This window comes from Mesoplodon mirus (assembly GCF_964341445.2).
Source record: "Mesoplodon mirus genome assembly, chromosome: 17".
Classification (NCBI taxonomy): Eukaryota; Metazoa; Chordata; class Mammalia; order Artiodactyla; family Ziphiidae; genus Mesoplodon; species Mesoplodon mirus.
The window spans coordinates 68,498,457-68,515,029 of record NC_138993.1 but is presented as its reverse complement, the minus strand read 5'-3'; the positions used below and the strand labels follow the sequence as shown (position 1 = coordinate 68,515,029).

The following is a 16,573-nucleotide window of genomic DNA, read 5'->3' as shown; positions in this document are numbered from 1 at the left end:
TCCTGAGATACCAGGGACGTCTAGTAATAGCAGCACAGGAGGGGAAGAATATGCAGCTCATCCCACTGACCACTGGCTGGACCCACGACAGATGACAGCGCTGATTTTCTTGCCCTTGGCTGACATTGCTTTGTTTGGGTTTTTTTTTTTAGGAAACTATTTTTATTTATTTATTTATTTATTTATTTATTTTTGGCTGCGTTGGGTCTTCGTTGCTGCACGCGGGCTTTCTCTAGTTGTGACGAGCCGGGGCTACTCTTCATTGTGGTGCAAGGGCTTCTCATTGCAGTGGCTTCTCTTATTGTGGAGCACGGGCTCTACGTGTGCAGGTTTCAGTAGCTGTGGCGTGTGGGCTCAGCAGTTGTGGCTTGCAGGCTTACTTGCTCTGTGGCATGTGGGATCTTCCCGGACCAGGGCTCGAACCTGTGTCCCCTGCATTGGCAGGCGGATTCTTAACCACTGCACCACCAGGGAAGCCTGCTTTGTTTGTTTTTTTTATAAGAAAGTTGTTTGGTAACTAAAATGCTTGGGCTATTCGATTAGGAAGATGGCTGAATAAGCCCAGTGGAGGTTCCCTGAGTCCTTCTCTTTATTATGATCGAAAGAACACTGTAAACTTAATTTAAAAAAAGGAAAATCCCCATGATGAAAAACAGTTCTGTTGTTTTTGAAACAAGTTTGAAAAAGTGATTAAACTGAATGTAGCAGCGTCTCTTCTCTGATGACCACAGGGCGCTAACAAGGGCTTTTTACATTTTAACTGGATTTTGCTCTCCTAGGAGTAGACCGCGTGTTGTCTTTTAAGTGCTTTTCAGAAGCCAAGTATAGACCAAATTGGGCTTTTTAGTAATATTTCGGGTCCTGGGATCCACCCCCAAACACCAGAGGCCGAGGTGTGTGAAGCCGGGGAAGGCTGGTGTCAGCCTCCAGCCAGTCCCAGTAGCTTTTAAGGTAGAGTTTTGCTTTGCTTGTTTGGGTGGGGATATAGTTCCTAAGAGGGTTGGATTCACTTGGTTTAGCGCATCCAGTTCCTTCAAAGCCCCAGTCACTCCAACTAAATATATTTTTCTGGGAATTTTGGACTCAAAGTATTCTGACTTCCATCAGCAAGCAGTGACCAGCTGCGTGTTCAGGACTCACGGGAATGTGAGTAAATGGATCCACTTTATGTAAAGTATTTAAAAGCATGTTCAAATGGAATATTACTCAGCCATAAAAAGAAGTAAAATTGAGTTATATGTAGTGAGGTGGATGGACCTAGAGTGTCATACAGAATGAAGTAAGTCAGAAAGAGAAAAACAAATACCGTATGCTAACACATATGTATGGAATCTAGGGAAAAAAATGGTTCTGAAGAACCTAGGGGTAGGACAGGAATAAAGATGCAGACGTAGAGAATGGACTTGAGGACACGGGGAGGGGGAAGGGTAAGCTGGGACAAAGCGAGAGAGTGTCATGGACATATATCCACTACCAAATGTAAAATAGATAGCTAGTGGGAAGGAGCCACATAGCACAGGGAGATCAGCTCGGTGCTTTGTGACCACCTAGAGGGGTGGGATAGGGAGGGTGGGAGGGAGGGAGATGCAAGAGGAAGGAGATATGGGAACATATATATATGTATAACTGATTCACTCTATTCTACAGCAGAAACTAACACACCACTGTAAAGCAATTATACTCCAATAAAGGTGTTAGAAAAATAAATAAAAAATAAAAGCATGTTCAGCAACATGCCCTTAAGTTCCTCCCTTACTCCCTTTTTACTTGTCATTCAGAGTTTCAACTTCTCTCTCAGCTGTTTTAGTTGAATTTTACTTGGGTTAGAAAAGCACTGAAAGGATTTGAATGCTTTGGGAACACTTAATTAATCAAAAAACCCATCAGGCTTAATTTTGAGTTCTGTGTTTTCATTTTTTAAAAGGCTTCTTTTTAAAAAAAGTCTTTAAAACTGGAGTTGTGTGTGTGTTGGGAGTGGTTCCTCCTCCGGGCGCTCTGAGGAAGGTGTTGACTTTTCTAGGTTCGCACTCCTCTTGGCCACCTGACTGCCTCTAGGTAGCCAACATCTTGTTAGAGAACTTAAGCTGGTTTTTAATAGTAATCTTAGCAAAAGGTAATTCTGAAGGTGAATCTGTTATCGCTACCGCAAGCATTGAGTCCTGGACTCCAGAGCCCCTGGAAACGGAGTTCGGGTTGTTCCTGATTTGCTGGGGCCGGCAGTGCCGACCAGCTGGGGCCGCTGTGCTGGTGGTTTCTGAGCGGTGCTCGGGGTTCCCTTTGTAGTGGAGGTGCTGTCCCGGGGTTTGGGGTTTGACGTCTTGCAGTCGTACTTGGCGGTCATCTGCCAGAGCCTTCCCAACTCATTCATTCTGTCCCGCGGCGTTGGCCCCTGGAAGGCTCTCGACGGGAGCCGAGCTCCTGTTGCCCACATCTCCCACCACCTGCTGTGGCCTTGCCCCCTTGGCCTGGGTGAGGCAGGCCCCTGCGAGGTGGGCAGTGGCCTGGCTTTGACCTTCGATCCCTCTTGTTCCTCCAAAGCTATGGAATATTACATTAAATACAGGGGCCTAGCCTAGCCGGGGCCTTACCTGCATTTGTAACTAGTTTATTCACTTTCGGGTAGGCCTGACTTCTAAAATGGTTATCTAGGAGTTGTTGAAATGGGTGTATTTCTCTTCTTTCTAGGACATTTTGTTAGCCAACGGCCTAGGAGGGAATGGCTTTGTGTGATATTTTCTAATTGTTCTTCTGTGCTGCTTCTAACTTAACGTTGCGTTCCCAAACTCCCACTTCTCTCCTAAGAAAGCAAAAGAGTCAAATAAAACTCATTTTAAGTTACACATTTCAGTCTTAAAATGTTTCTGAAAGACAAAACCTTTTAAATTGTCCACTAATGGGTAGTCATTCCCGTTCCCTCCACTGCTTTCTGCCTGAGTTGTCTTCAAGAGGAAAAAGAAAGATCTTTGGGGGGCATACAACGTAGGGTGGGAGTTACCTGCCTTCACCCAGACCTGCTGGCCCTTCCGGTGCCCTGCAGAGGGGTGGGGCTGGGGGCAGACCTAGACTCCTGGCTCTTCCCCGTTGACTTGCTCCAGGCAGAATAAACATGCTTTGAGCAACTGCCAGCAAGCAAGTTAAAAGCTGCTCCTCTAGCTGGCCTGCAAAAAATATTCTAAAAGGCAAAGCACTTGCTGCATTTCCTAGGCGGCAACTGTGGGAAGTCTCTGCTTGGTCAGCAGCCAGTGCAGACGGGCCCTGGGTGGCTAATGACAGCTGGCGAGGCCCGATCTTAATCCCATTCCCCGCCCCTTGGAGGCCCCTGCATCCTGGGCCACACCTAGGAACCCAGGTAACAGTCACAGAGAAGTCTGTCTTGCTTCATTGTATGTTGGGTTCTAGACAATAATTGAGTTTAAGGGAGGCCACTACAAAGCTGTTCTAGAAATACTTTGGAAACACTCAGATGATGGTGGAAATCGAAATGAAAGATGCTAAGTTTTTGCTGCTGATGAGGGATTGTGAAGTGTGTTGAACTCAGATAAAAATGTAAACTGGTAATAATTACGGAGTGAGTAGCCTACGGATTGCCTTCTTTCCGTGATGCCATTTAATCTTTTTTTTAGCTCAACTTTCTTTGATGTGTGATTTACACACAAGAAAACTCACATGAAGTACAGATGGATGATTCTGACACATGTGTACGCCCATGGAACTACTGCCCTAATAGAGATAAGGAACCCCCCGACCCCACACTGGCTGGTCTGAGCACTGTCCCTAGAGGCTGGTTTTGCAGGTTCTGGATGATGGCCTTTTGCCGGGCATGGGTGTTTACAGCTGCCCTGCTCCCGGGAAGGCTGGGAGGCGGTGCCTGGCCCTGAGTCATGGTCCGAGTCCAGAGCACTTCACCCTCCCTGGCCCCTGCATCCGTGTCTGGGCGTCTGAAGGAAGTGCCGGTGGAGCCACAGGACTGAACGTGACGTCCACCGATGTGCACCCTGAGCAGTAATCTGAACCTGTGGGTTTTGTGACAGAGAAATTGAGAGATTCCAAACAGGCTGAAGGCCTGCAGGACCTCTTTGGGAATCTGGACTGAGAGGGAAATCCCTTGGTTTACTGCAGCAAGTATTTATTAAGTGGCTACTGCATGCACTGAACTGTGCTGGCTGACGTGGAAGACGTGAAATGCAGTTTAGGCCCCCCACCCTTGAGGAGCTTTGTGGTTCCAAGAAACAGTTTAGAAAGAATGATTCCAGGCAAGACAAAGTGCAAAATGAAAATGCGGGGTCCCTTGTTCAGAAGGCAGGAGAAGGTACTGTTGAAGTTCCTAAAATAGGCAGCCTTTTCCTTTCTTCAGTCTCTCTTGACTTGTCACGGTGTTTTTCAGTTGCTATTTTATTATTTATTATTATTACTTATTTATTATTAATCTTTTATTTAATTATATATTATTTTATTATTTATCGTTATACTACATTCTCAGCCTTGAGTTTTTCATTTATGTTGCGCAACTTCAGTTTTAAGTTTACATGCAAACATAGGAGCACTGAACTCACATGTATGACAGTATTTTGTAACTTGTGCACGCCTGTGTACTTTATTCTTACCAGAACTGGAAGCTCTGCTCAAAACTGTCTCAACTGTATTGATTTCCCTTCTTGACACGTGCCAACTCTACCAACGCTGTCTGCCTTCGGCGCCTGGTGCTGGAGCGGAGACTGAGGACGGGAACCCGGGGGCTCTGCGGGTCGCCCTTGCCCCCATGTGTGTCTCGTGTGTGTGGCTGGCCTGTTCGGAGAGGCACCCAAGGAAGGAAGGAGAGGGTAGAGTTTCTGGCCTGCTGGTGTTTCTATGAACGCGGTTGTTGCGTCCTTCCTGCGTTCAGAGCCGGTTCTGCTTGGAATGGAAAGGTGGCCTCTCCCGGCTGCGCCAGGAGTCGATGTCGCTCGCGCCTCGGCCTCGCTCGGAGTCTTGCTGATCCCACCGGTCGTGAGTCCACCGGGATCCGGTGCTCCTGGGTCGTGGGGAACACGGTGAGCCGCTGGGGCTGCACGGACCTCCTCTGCTGGCGAGTAGGCGCTCGTGCCCTCATCACTTACGCAACACACGTCCAGATACGATTGCTAACTGTCCTGGGATAGGGGCCGCTTCTGGGTGCTCATTCCCCGGGCAGGCTACCCTGTTGTGTGCTCCGCGCCTGCGGAACACCTGCGGGCACCTTAGGGACGAGGATGAAAATGGAACCTGGTGGGGGGCGTTCCCGGGCCATGGCTGCCGGGAGCCCTTCGGGGGCTGGGAGTTGTTCCTGTTCTGCGTCTGCGCAGGAGGCAGGCGAGGACACCTCCTCCTGGAGCCGGCGGAGCCCCTGCGTGAAGGCAGGTCTTCAGCCTGGCCATCTGTGTACATCGTCTCATCTCCTAGTTTCCCCGTCTGTAAAGTGGACAGCGGTGGGGAGTGAGGCGATCTTGCTTTGAGTGTTAGCGTAAGCGAAGCATCTAGCATCTAACACGGTAAAAATGCCCTCAGTCCTGGGGGTGGTATTATTCAAATTTTCCCCTCTGAGCCTGAAGCCACGCCCACCGGGCAGGTGGGCTCTTGGTGATGACGACTGCGCGGGGGGTCCGACTCGCCAGGACACGAGCGGTGGCGAGTCCTGGGAGCCCGCCGCGGGCAGCGCCTCCGCTCTAGCCGCCCGCTCCGCATCCCACCGTCCCCTGCGGCCCTTTCCCGGCGGCGCCGGGCCTGTCCAGCTGCTCCTGACGGGCCTCAGGGTGCGCCTGGCGGCGGCCGGCCATCACATCTCCCTTGTGGTCACTGTATATTTAAAAGATGTCAACACAGTGGCCTTTAAAATGGTGTGGCATTAAACGTTTTCTTTTTCTTCGAAGAATTTCTGGCGTGGGCAAAGCTTAAAAGCCCGCGGGACGGTTGCCAGGCAGCACTCGGAGGCCCCGTGGGCCATCAGGACCGGTACGCGCCGCTTGTCATCACGGACCCGCGAAGGCTCGGAGTCTGGGGGGACTGCGAGTGTGAACCCAGCCTCTGGATTTCAGAGGCACTGCGTCGCCCGGGCCGCTGGGCTCACGTCAGGAGGGTGTCCTGCCATACACGTTTCTGGGGTCCCCAGCGGGGCGGCGGGCAGGAAGCCCTGGCGGCCGCTGCAAAGAAGGCAGCGTGAGGGGGCGAGGGGGGAGCATCAAAGCGGCCGCAGGACGCGCGGCCTCCCTGGCAGCGCCCGGCCCAGGAGAGGCTGACCGAGCTCCAGGGCAGAGGTCGAGGCGGCTTGTTTTTTCACCTGTTTCCTACAGCCCTAGAAACCTCTGAAGAATGACCGTGTAACTATAGCAGACACTGAGTCGTCTCTCCGGGGACAGGAACGTTACAGTAGGAAGGGAGGGCGGTTCCTATACAAGGAGAAGCGAGCACACATCACACGTGCCTTTACCGACGTTCGGCGGCCCTGAGTAACATCTGCTGAGGCCGTGCCCGGGCCCCTGGCCACACGAGGTCCGGGGCAGCGCGTGGCTTCGCTGAAGCTGGTCCTCGCTGTGACAGGGGCCGTCACGGGTTTGGTGGGAGCCAACTTTGACACACGATGGTGGACGAGAAAAGCTACTCATACAGCAGGCAGGCGGGGAGGCAGAGATGCGGGGCCGCTGGGCGTCCAGCCAGGGGCGAGCGGCAGAGCCGTAACTTGGTGCGACCGAAGCCGTCGTTTCACCTGTCTTTTCTAGCACAGTCTGGCCTCTACAGCAGGCAGGCAGTGTTCACGGCTTAAGGATTTATCACTTAGAGAAAACAGTAAAATCTGTATGTCATCATTTCCAGCTGTCTAGCATTTCCTCCTGTCATTAAATATTAATACAGGATGAATATTTTTGTGGAGACACCTTTTTTCATTTTTAAAGGTTGTTTTCATGTTAGAAGCTGGTGTCCATTTAAATCCTCTGGCAGCTGGTATGTGTGTGTGTTTCTAAATATGGCCCCAGTGTGTGCAGTAGTTAATTTGTAAACCAGCAGATTAAACTCTGAAATGAAGTCCTGCCTTTTACACTCTTGCCACCAGGTGGCTAAGAAAAAATATTAAGCAGGAAAACCCCAATAATTATGCGAAGGACTCATAATGACTTTCAATTTCTGCTTCAGCGATGAAATATGAAACTCTAGATGGACTGTGTTTCAGTAAGAAAACTGCTGAATAAGTGACAGAGGCATTTCAAGCAGTGCCAGGCCAGATGGACATTTCCATGAGTGTTTTTGTTTTCTTAAATATTGACAATGTTAAACTAACCAAATTTTGCTGAAATAAAACTTTTTGAGACTCTCTCTGAGCCTCTTCCACCTCTGGGCTGACCCCTGGATGTCCACATTATTCCTAACTAGTTGGGTTTGAGACAAGGGTTCACCTTTTGGGCTTTAAGACTCCCAAGGGGAGGGTGACTAAGTCCTGATCACAGCAGGGCCTCCCAATCAGGAAAGTTGCTTGCAAAGGCATTGCTTGAGTTCATTTAGAATCAGTTCTAAAACCCAAAAGTAAAATGCATCAAGTTGAATGTTAATATATCTTGTATGTCTCTTCCATAGAGTCTTTTATTAATGATAAGATATTATAGGGAAATCTATGCATGGGGGGGTGACATAATAGGGTGGAAACACCTTTAGGCTTCTCTTCATGGAATGCACCTATTAAAGGCAGCACCATGTGGCAGAAACTGTACCCCCCACCCCGTCCCACGTTGCTACGGCATCTTGAGACGGTGGATCTTGTCCAGTGAATTCAAAACCCAGTTTTGAATACAAAACCCAGTTTCCTCGCCGGTGCTCATGTGGCCACTCAACTTCTGTGCTTTCCACTTTGCCCTTCAGTTCTCTAATTTATTAACTTTGACAAGTAACCTCTTGGTTGTACATGATTTTATTCACAATTCATTTTTCTGACTCAAAGTGAACATGAGTGCCTTAATCCTCTAATGGGAATTAATTGCTTGTTTCAGTGCTTAACTCTGATCCTTTCTCAGTCCCCACAGGGATGAGGCTCTTCCTGAAGGATCTGTGTTTGTTGTTCAAAACACAATCAGAAAGGTAATGATGTTTTTCTTGTGAAAGGAGCCAGAAATGCAGATTATTAGTTTTCTTTTTTATTACATAAGTAGTATTCTCAAACTAATATTATAAAGGATAAAATTCAGTAGATAAAATGTAGAAAACTATAATTTCATCATTCTGTGAGGCTACATTATTTCCTAGAAAAGTTTAAATTTTTATTGCCAGGTCTGTTTGTTTTTTTTTAATGGAAATAAGCTATCATCGTCTGTGGAAGAAAGTTACTGAACTGATTTTCTACAGAGTTGGAATCAACACCCTGTGGCTTAACCATGATCATTTCTATGTAATATCAATCACCTTCCCAGGTATTTGCTTTGGCTCTGAAAAATTAAGGCCACAACTAATGCTTGATATGGCTTGATTCCCTCTCCCATTTACTATGTAGAATATTCTTTTTTGTTTTATTTATAAGGGGCTTCCTTGAGAAGAATATAAGCTAGTAGATATATAAGATCTTTATAAAGGAAAGCGTTGGGGTGGAGAACTTAGGCGGGAACAGGGTCAAGGGGAAAAGGGAATTAATTAACCTTCATCGGGTCCTGAGGCCTGGCCCACAGTTGGCAGTCAGTAGTGATTAGCTCTTAGGGAGACAGGATGAATGCAGTTTTAAAGAACAGGCATAGAAGTTCAGAGAGTTTAAATAACTTTCCCAGAGACCCACAGTTGTTTGTTAGGTGGTGGAGGTGGGAATTTGATTCAGGCCTGTCATTGTACCACAGTGTCCTCCTTTACACTTACTGTGTGTGCATTGTGCCCCTTAATGGCCATCTGGCCCAGTGATGTTCCCTGCAGGGGCTGGCCTGGCCTGACCATCAGTGTCCTAGAACAGGCCTACCTGGGAGCATCTGCTTCACATTAAAGCAGAGATGCAACCGCTCCTGATGGGCACTCTTCAAGTTGCTCTGGAAAAGCCCAGATGGCTCACCTACAGCTGTTTCTATCCATTATTTATTTAATCAGGTACTTGCATTTTATTCAGGACTCCAACCATAACCCACTGCCGTGGAAGGAACTACTACACGGCAGGAGGAGAATGGGGTGGCAGACAGACTGCAATGTATGAGCCTCAGAGGCAGCATTCCCTTCTGCAGTGGCAGTACTCCCCTCTCGTAGCCTGGCCCAGAGGCGTTGTGTGTCAGGAGGGGCCCAGTGTGTGTGTTTCTGGCCTGAGTGAATCACAGGCATATCTTCAGTTAGCCCTGGCTGCGGTCTGAGCGGATCTGGCCAGTGCAGTAGTCTTTTCACATGTTCTGATGGCTGTGACCTTCACAGCAGCCCTTGGAAATCGGCTGAACATGACGTACAAGGAGCAGGAGTATAGGGCGATAAGGAACTCGAAAAAGAAAAACTAAACCCAAAGCTAGCAGAGGAAGGAAATAATACAGATGAGAACAGAGATGAATAGAGAAAAATCAGTGAAAGCAAGAGTTGATTTTCTTAAGAGCAACAAACTTTTTTAGCTAGATTAACTAAGAAAAAGAAGATGCAAGTAACTAAAATCAAAAAATGAAAGCAAGAACATTAAAACCCATTTTACAAAAATATAAAGGACTGTAAGAGAATACTGTGAACAACTGTATGGCAACAAATTGGTAACCTAAATGAAATGGATAAATTCCTAGAAACACACACCTTACTAAGACTGAATCATGATGAAATAGAAAATCTGAACAGACCTATAACTAGTAAGAAGATTGACTCAGTAATCAAAAGTCTCTCCACAATGAAAATTCCAGAACAAGATGGCTTCACTGGTGAAGTCTACCAAACATGTAAAGAGAATCAACATGAGTTCTCCTCAAACTCTTCCCAAAAATTTAAAAGGAAGGAACACTTCCAAACTCATTCAATGAGGCCAGCACAACCCTGATAACTGAAGCCAGAAGACACTATAAGAAAAGTACAGGGCCTCCCTGGTGGCGCAGTGGTTGAGAGTCCGCCTGCCGATGCAGGGGATACGGGTTCGTGCCCCGGTCTGGGAGGATCCCATATGCCGCGGAGCGGCTGGGCCCGTGAGCCATGGCCGCTGGGCCTGCGCATCCGGAGCCTGTGCTCCGCAACGGGGGAGGCCACAACAGTGAGAGGCCCGCATACCGCAAAAAGAAAAAAAAAAAAAAAAAAGAAAAGTACAGACTAATATCTCTGATGAAGATTGATGCAAAAATTCTAAACAAAATACTAGCAAAGAGAATTCAATAACACATTAAAAGGATTATACCATGACCAAGGGGGATTTATTCTTGGAATGCAAGGATGGTTCAACATATGAAAATCAGTCAATATTGTACACTACTTTAACAGAATGAAGGAAAAAAAAAACTATCTCAATTGATACAGAAAATCATCTGACAAGATTCAACACCACTTCATGGTAAAAACACTTAAACTAGGAATAGAAGGAAATTACCTCAGCCTAATAAAGGCTGTATATGACAAGCCCATAGCTAACATCACACTTAATGGTGAAAAAGCTTTTTATAGATAGGGATGTTTGCTTTTACCACTTTTATCCAATATAGTGATAAAAGTTATACATGGATAATCAGGCAAGAAAAAGTAATAAAAGACATCCAAATTGGAAAGGAAGAAGTAGGATTCTGTCTGTTCACATGATCTTATGTAGAAAATCCTAACATTTCTATAAGAAAACTATTAAAACTAGTAAATGAATTCAGCAAAGTTGCAGGGTACAAAATCAGTGTACAAAGATCAGTTGCATTTCAATACATTAATGATGAACAATCAAAAAAAATTTTTTAAACAATTCTACTTACAATAACATCAAAAAGAATAAAATACTTAGGAAACTTAACCAAGGAGATGAAAGACTTGTACACTGAAAACTACAAAACATTGTTGAAAGAAATTAAATAGAAAGACCTCTTCATGGACTGGAAGACTTACTTAATATTGTTAAGATGTCAGTACCACCTAAACAGATTTAATGCTATTCTTGTCAAAATTCCCAATAGTGTTTTTCTTTCAGGGAAAGAAAAAAAAAAAAAAACCCATCCTGAAATTCATACGGAATTTCAAGGGACCCCAAGTGAGCAAAGCAATCTTGAGGAAAAAAAAAAAAAACAATAAAGCTGGAGATCTCATATGTCCTGATTTCAAAACATACTGCAAAGCTACAGCAATCCTACAGCAATCAAAACAGCATGATATTGACATTCAGACAGATATGTAGATCAACTGAACACAATAGAGAATGTAGAAATAACCCAGAAATAAATCCTTAGATATATGGTCAAATGATTTTTGAAAAAGGTGGAAAGACCAACAGGGAACAGACGTTCTTTTCAACAATTGGAAAACTAGATATTTATATGCAAAAGAATGAAGTTGGGGCCTTACTTTACACTGTATACAAAGATTAACTCAACATGGATAAAAGTGCTCAACATAAGAGCTAAAACTATAAAACTCTTAGGAGAAGACAGGGCAAAAGCTTCATGACACTGGGCTTGGCAAGGGTTTCTTGGATATGACACCAGAATGACAGGCAATAAAAGCAAAAATTGGGTGACATCAAAATTTAAAACTTCTGTGCAGCAAAAAAACACAATCAGCAGAGTAAAAAGGCGACCTCAACCTATGAAATGGGAGAAAATATTTGCAAATCATGTATCTAATAAGAGGTTAATATCCAGAAGATACAGAGAACTGCAGTAACTCAACAAAGAAAAAAAATCTGATTAAAAAACAGGCAATGGGGCTTCCCTGGTGGCGCAGTGTTTAAGAACCCTCCTCCCAATGCAGGGGACATGGGTTCTAGCCCTGGTCAGGGAACTAGATCCCACATGCATGCCACAACTAAGGAGCCAGTGAGCCGCAACTGAAGGAGCCAGCGAGCCGCAACTAAGGAGCCCCGCCTGCTGCAACTAAAACCCAGCACAACCAAAATAAATTTAAAAAAAAACAACAACAAAAGAAAAAACAGGCAAAGGACTTAAAAGAGACATTTCTCCAAAGAAGATACACAATGGCCAACATGAAAAGATGTTCAACATCACTAATCACTACAGAAATGCAAATTAAGACTCACAATGAAACAAAATGAAAAGACAACCCACAGCATGGGAGAAAATATTTGCAAACGAAGTGACCAACAAGGGAATTAATCTCCAAAATATACAAACATCTTATGCAGCTCAATATCAAAAAAAACAACCCGATCAAAAAATGGGCAGAAGACCTAAATAGACACTTCTCCAAAGGAGACATACAGGTGGCCAAAAAGCACATGAAACGATGCTCAACGTCGGTAATCATTAGAGAAAATGCAAATCAAAACTATCATGAGGTGTCACCTCACACAGGTCAGAATGGCCGTCATCAAAAAGTCTACAAATAATAAATGCTGGAGAGGGTGTGGAGAAAAGGGAACCCCCTTACACTGTTGGCAGGAATGTAAATTGGTACTACCACTATGGAGAACAGTATGGAGTTTCCTTAAAAGCTAAAAACAGTACTACCACATGATCCAGCAATCCCACTCCTGGGCATATATCCAAAGAAAACCATAATTCGAAAAGACACATGCACCCCAATGTTCATTGCAGCTCTATTTACAATAGCCAAGACATGAAAGCAACCTACACGTCCATCGACAGAGGAGTGGATAAAGAAGATGTGGTGTGTATATACAATGCAATATTACTCAGCCATAAAAAAAAGAATAAAATAATGCCATTTGCAGCAACATGGATGGACCAAGATCATACTAAGTGAAGTAAATCAGAAAGAGAAAGACATATATAATATCGCTCATGTGGACTCTCATTTAAAAAAAGGATACAAATGAACTTATTTACAAAACAGAAACAGACTCACAGATTTCAAAAACATTATGGTTACCAAAGGGGAAACGGGTTGGGGGGTATAAATTAGGAGTTTGGGATTAACATACACACACTACTATATATAAAATAGATAACCAACAAGGACCTACTGTATAGCACAGGGAACTCTCCTCAGTATTCTGTAATAACCTATATGGGTAAAGAATCTGAAAAAGAATGAATATATGAATATGTATAACTGAATCACTTTGCTGTACACCTGAAACACACATTGTAAATCAACTATATACTCCAATAAAAAAATTTTTTTAAAAACGCCACAGTGAAATACCACCCCACACCCTTTAGGATGGCCATAAAAAAAAGAAGGGAGGAAATAACAAGTAGTGAGGATGTGGAGAAACTGGACCCCTTGTGCACTGTAGGTGGGAGTGTAAACTGGCCGTCACCAGCCTCTCTGGTCCCCAGAGTTGCTACATTACTGGCTTTCTCTTGGCGACACACTCCCGTCACCGGTACCCTAGTGAAGAACTCGTCTCACCACCCGTCTAAGCAAGCAGCTCCCGAGGCACTGCTGCTTCCTGTCCCACGTCGAGCCTCCAGAAGGACACAGTGGCCGAGCCGGGGGCCCCGTGAGGGAAGGCCCGGTGGTGCAGTGGTGCAAGGAACAGGCTCCTTTATCCCCGCTCTGTCCCCAAAGGCCACCCCCCGTGACCCATGAAGACAACAGATGGGAGAGGGCAACGAGATTCTGGAAGATAGATAGAACAGAGAGACGAGCGCTGGCTGACTCAGCAGCCTCGAGACACCGGAAACCTAAATCCCCGCTGGGGAGCCCGCCAGCGGTGCCCCGGACGCCAGGGAAGCTCCCACTGCCGCCCTGTAGGCGTGTGAGGGCGGGGTGAGGGGTGGAAAAGGAGGCGGCGGCCGTCTGAGCGGGGAGCAGAGACCCCGACCGTCCCTCTGCCCAGCAGGGCAAGGGTGGGCTACTGTCCGGAGAGGCTTAGCGGGAAGCCTGGTGTCGGGAGGCCCAGGCCCAGCCGAGGGTGCGGGCGAGGGGCACCCTAAAGACGGGCAGGGAGGGGAGTCCACATTCCCGTGGATTCCGTTATCCAGCCCCCACGCCAGGCCGGCCAGTCGACAGGCTTCCACTCACTCACAGCTTCCTGCGTGGTGTCCCACTTTCCACATGAAAGGCCAGCCAAGGACACTGAGACGCTTGAAGAAAACCTCTTAAAGAAACATAAAACAAGGAGAAGAGAGGAATTCAGGAGGAGGAGAGGCAATACTGGGAAAGATAAAAACTTAAACCCTCCAGATTCATGATGAGGAGAGATGGGGTTATGCTGGGAAAGGACAGGATGCTAACGAAATGAGGGAACAGGGAGAAGATCTTGGAAATAAATATGGTGGCAAAAATATTTTTCAAAATAATAGAAGTGTTGGGAGATAAAGTAGGCTACAAAAAGAAAATTGGGAGATTAATCCAGGATATGCAACATCTGAGTTCTGGAGACCCAGAAAGAGAACAGGAAGGAAGGAGAGGGAAGAAAATTCCTAGGACCCACGATACTGAGTCTTCAGATGGAAGTTTCTGGCACAGTGAATGAAACAGTCCCACATGGAGACTCCTCATCATAGACCCTCACAATCCAGGGGCGAAAAGAAGACCCTAGGAGCCTCCAGAGAAGAACCTGAGTCCCGTACAAAGGGCCGTGGGTCCCAATGGCCCTGGACGTCTCAGCATGAATGGGGGCACCAGAAGACACGGGAGAAACGCCTTCAAAATTCTGGAAGAAGGCAGTGAGAAATCTCACCTAGTTACCCTGTTAATTGAGGTGGGGAAAGAACGAGCTTCAGTAAAATGAGGGAGTCAACCAAGAAGGGGCCGTGGGACGCAGGGCCGGGGCTCTGGGAGAAGCGTGGGAGGCACCGCAGACCAGGCTGGAGCACGAGGGCCGCCCGGAGCCACAGCTCCCGGGAGGAATGGAAGCCGCGGGGGGTCAGGGCCAGAAGGGTTCTTCAGGCACCTTCAGAAGACATGAGGCCGGAGGGCTGTCAGAGGAACTGGAGCAAAGGGCAAAAAAGGGGGAAAAAAAGGCCGAAGCAACTTTCAATTCCAAAAAAAACAAGAAGTTGTCCAAGAAAGGAAATTAATCATAGTACACTATGTGCCTTATCTGAGAACAGTGTCTACATAGTTCTAATGCTGAACTGAATATGGATTTGACCAAAAATTGTGATGTGAGCCTATTGGAGGAATGTGGGGCGAGAGGCAGGCGCCAGGCTCTACAGCAGGAACATCTGACGCAGCCTTACCGAGCGGGCGGGACCGGCCCAGGCCTCAACTCCTGCACCACCACAGCAGTCCTCCAGGCAGGTGGCTGTCTGCCTCCTCTGACAGTCCAGGAAGCCGGGGCACAGAGAGGTTAAGTTGTTTGCCTAAAGCCACACAGCTAATGAGTGGCAGAGCCAGGATTTCAACCCAGGGAAGTTGGTTCTAAAGTCCGTGCTTTAAACCGCTGTGCTCACCTGCTTTGGGTAGGAAGGCAGACAACTTAAAACATCGGGAAGCAGTGGTATAACCAACAACGTAGAGACAAATACCAGACGCAACAACAGTTCAGGGGCTTCAACGGGTCTCTTCAAGGGAGTGGGAATGGGTAGGGATTTTATTTTCCTTGTAAAGTTACTTGACTTTACCTTATGGACACGTGTTGCTTTAAAACCTAATCAAAGGGCGGGGACATGAGAGCACCAGCCATCAGGAGAGCAAAGACGACACCTCCAGTGTCAACTGGTCTGGCCCCGGCCCAGCTGTGCGGCCTCAGTCCTCACCGACCCGAGACTCAGCCTTGAGGGGCTGGGCGGTTTCGCTGCACTCTCTCAACTCTTCACGTTCTGGTAGCGAACAAGGCAAGCAGTGGTTTAGAGAACATGCGCTGCGAAGAGAGCCAACCAGGGTGACGGAGCCCAGAGGGCTGGGGTGGGTGCCGCTCAGGGAGGGTGTCACCTGGGCAGGGAGGCGATTGCTCATGGCCACAGGCCCCGACGGGCCGAGCCCTGGAGAGGGTGCGGCCAGGCCCCTGGGGGCTGCACGGGGACAGGCCGGAGGGACCAGGCAGCGGGCCCACTAGGGTTCTGGGGGACGGTCCCGGCGAGGGTGGGAGCCATGCATCCCGCTTCAACCTGGAGTTGTTATTGCCAGAACGTGCTGGAAGGCAGATGCAAGTGTGGGGGAGGGAAGGTGGGGCTGGCTGGGCTCCCGCCCGCCCTAGGCGCCCCCCACCACCACCCGTCTCTCCATCTTCCCAGGCACGCCCTCCCCCAGCAGCAGTGGGCCTGCCGCCTGCCCGGCCCCTCGGCCCCTGCACTCTCCTCGTTCACAGCTGGACCTGCACACCTGGGCAGCCGCCGCTCAAGCCCCGCCCCTCCGGCCTGCCCTTCCTCCACTGTCCGTCCCTGCAATGACAGCTCCCATCCCGTCTCTGTCCTGCTCAAGGCTGGCGGCTGAGACCGAGGCGGCAGAGAGGAAGGGTGGGCCCGAGTGGGCGGCTGTGATGGCCTGTGGGCACCGCCTATCCTCCCCGGAGGAGGTGGGGCGAGGCCCAGACCCCCAGACCAGCCCGTGTTTGCTGGGAAGAAAGTCGAGTCCTGTGAGTTAA

At 47.7% G+C, this 16,573-nt stretch overlaps 1 protein-coding gene across 7 annotated transcripts in view; it reads left to right on the top strand.

Moving 5' to 3' along the window:
* Nucleotides 1–16,573, top strand: part of GGACT (gamma-glutamylamine cyclotransferase) — a 47,810-nt gene that overhangs the window by 29,515 nt on the left and 1,722 nt on the right. For 2 of the 7 annotated variants that reach the window (XM_082602234.1, XM_082602236.1), the window contains exons 3-5: nucleotides 8,025–8,079; nucleotides 9,083–9,160; nucleotides 16,224–16,564. The exons of 1 other annotated variant lie outside the window; for it this stretch is intronic. In XM_082602234.1, coding sequence (XP_082458360.1) covers nucleotides 16,376–16,564 — 189 coding nt within the window. In that variant the 5' untranslated portion in view covers nucleotides 8,025–8,079; nucleotides 9,083–9,160; nucleotides 16,224–16,375. Of the gene's footprint in view, nucleotides 1–8,015; nucleotides 8,080–9,082; nucleotides 9,161–10,208; nucleotides 16,565–16,573 lie in introns of those variants that run through there. 4 more of the 7 variants (XM_082602235.1, XM_082602238.1, XM_082602240.1 and 1 more) reach the window with 4 other exon arrangements.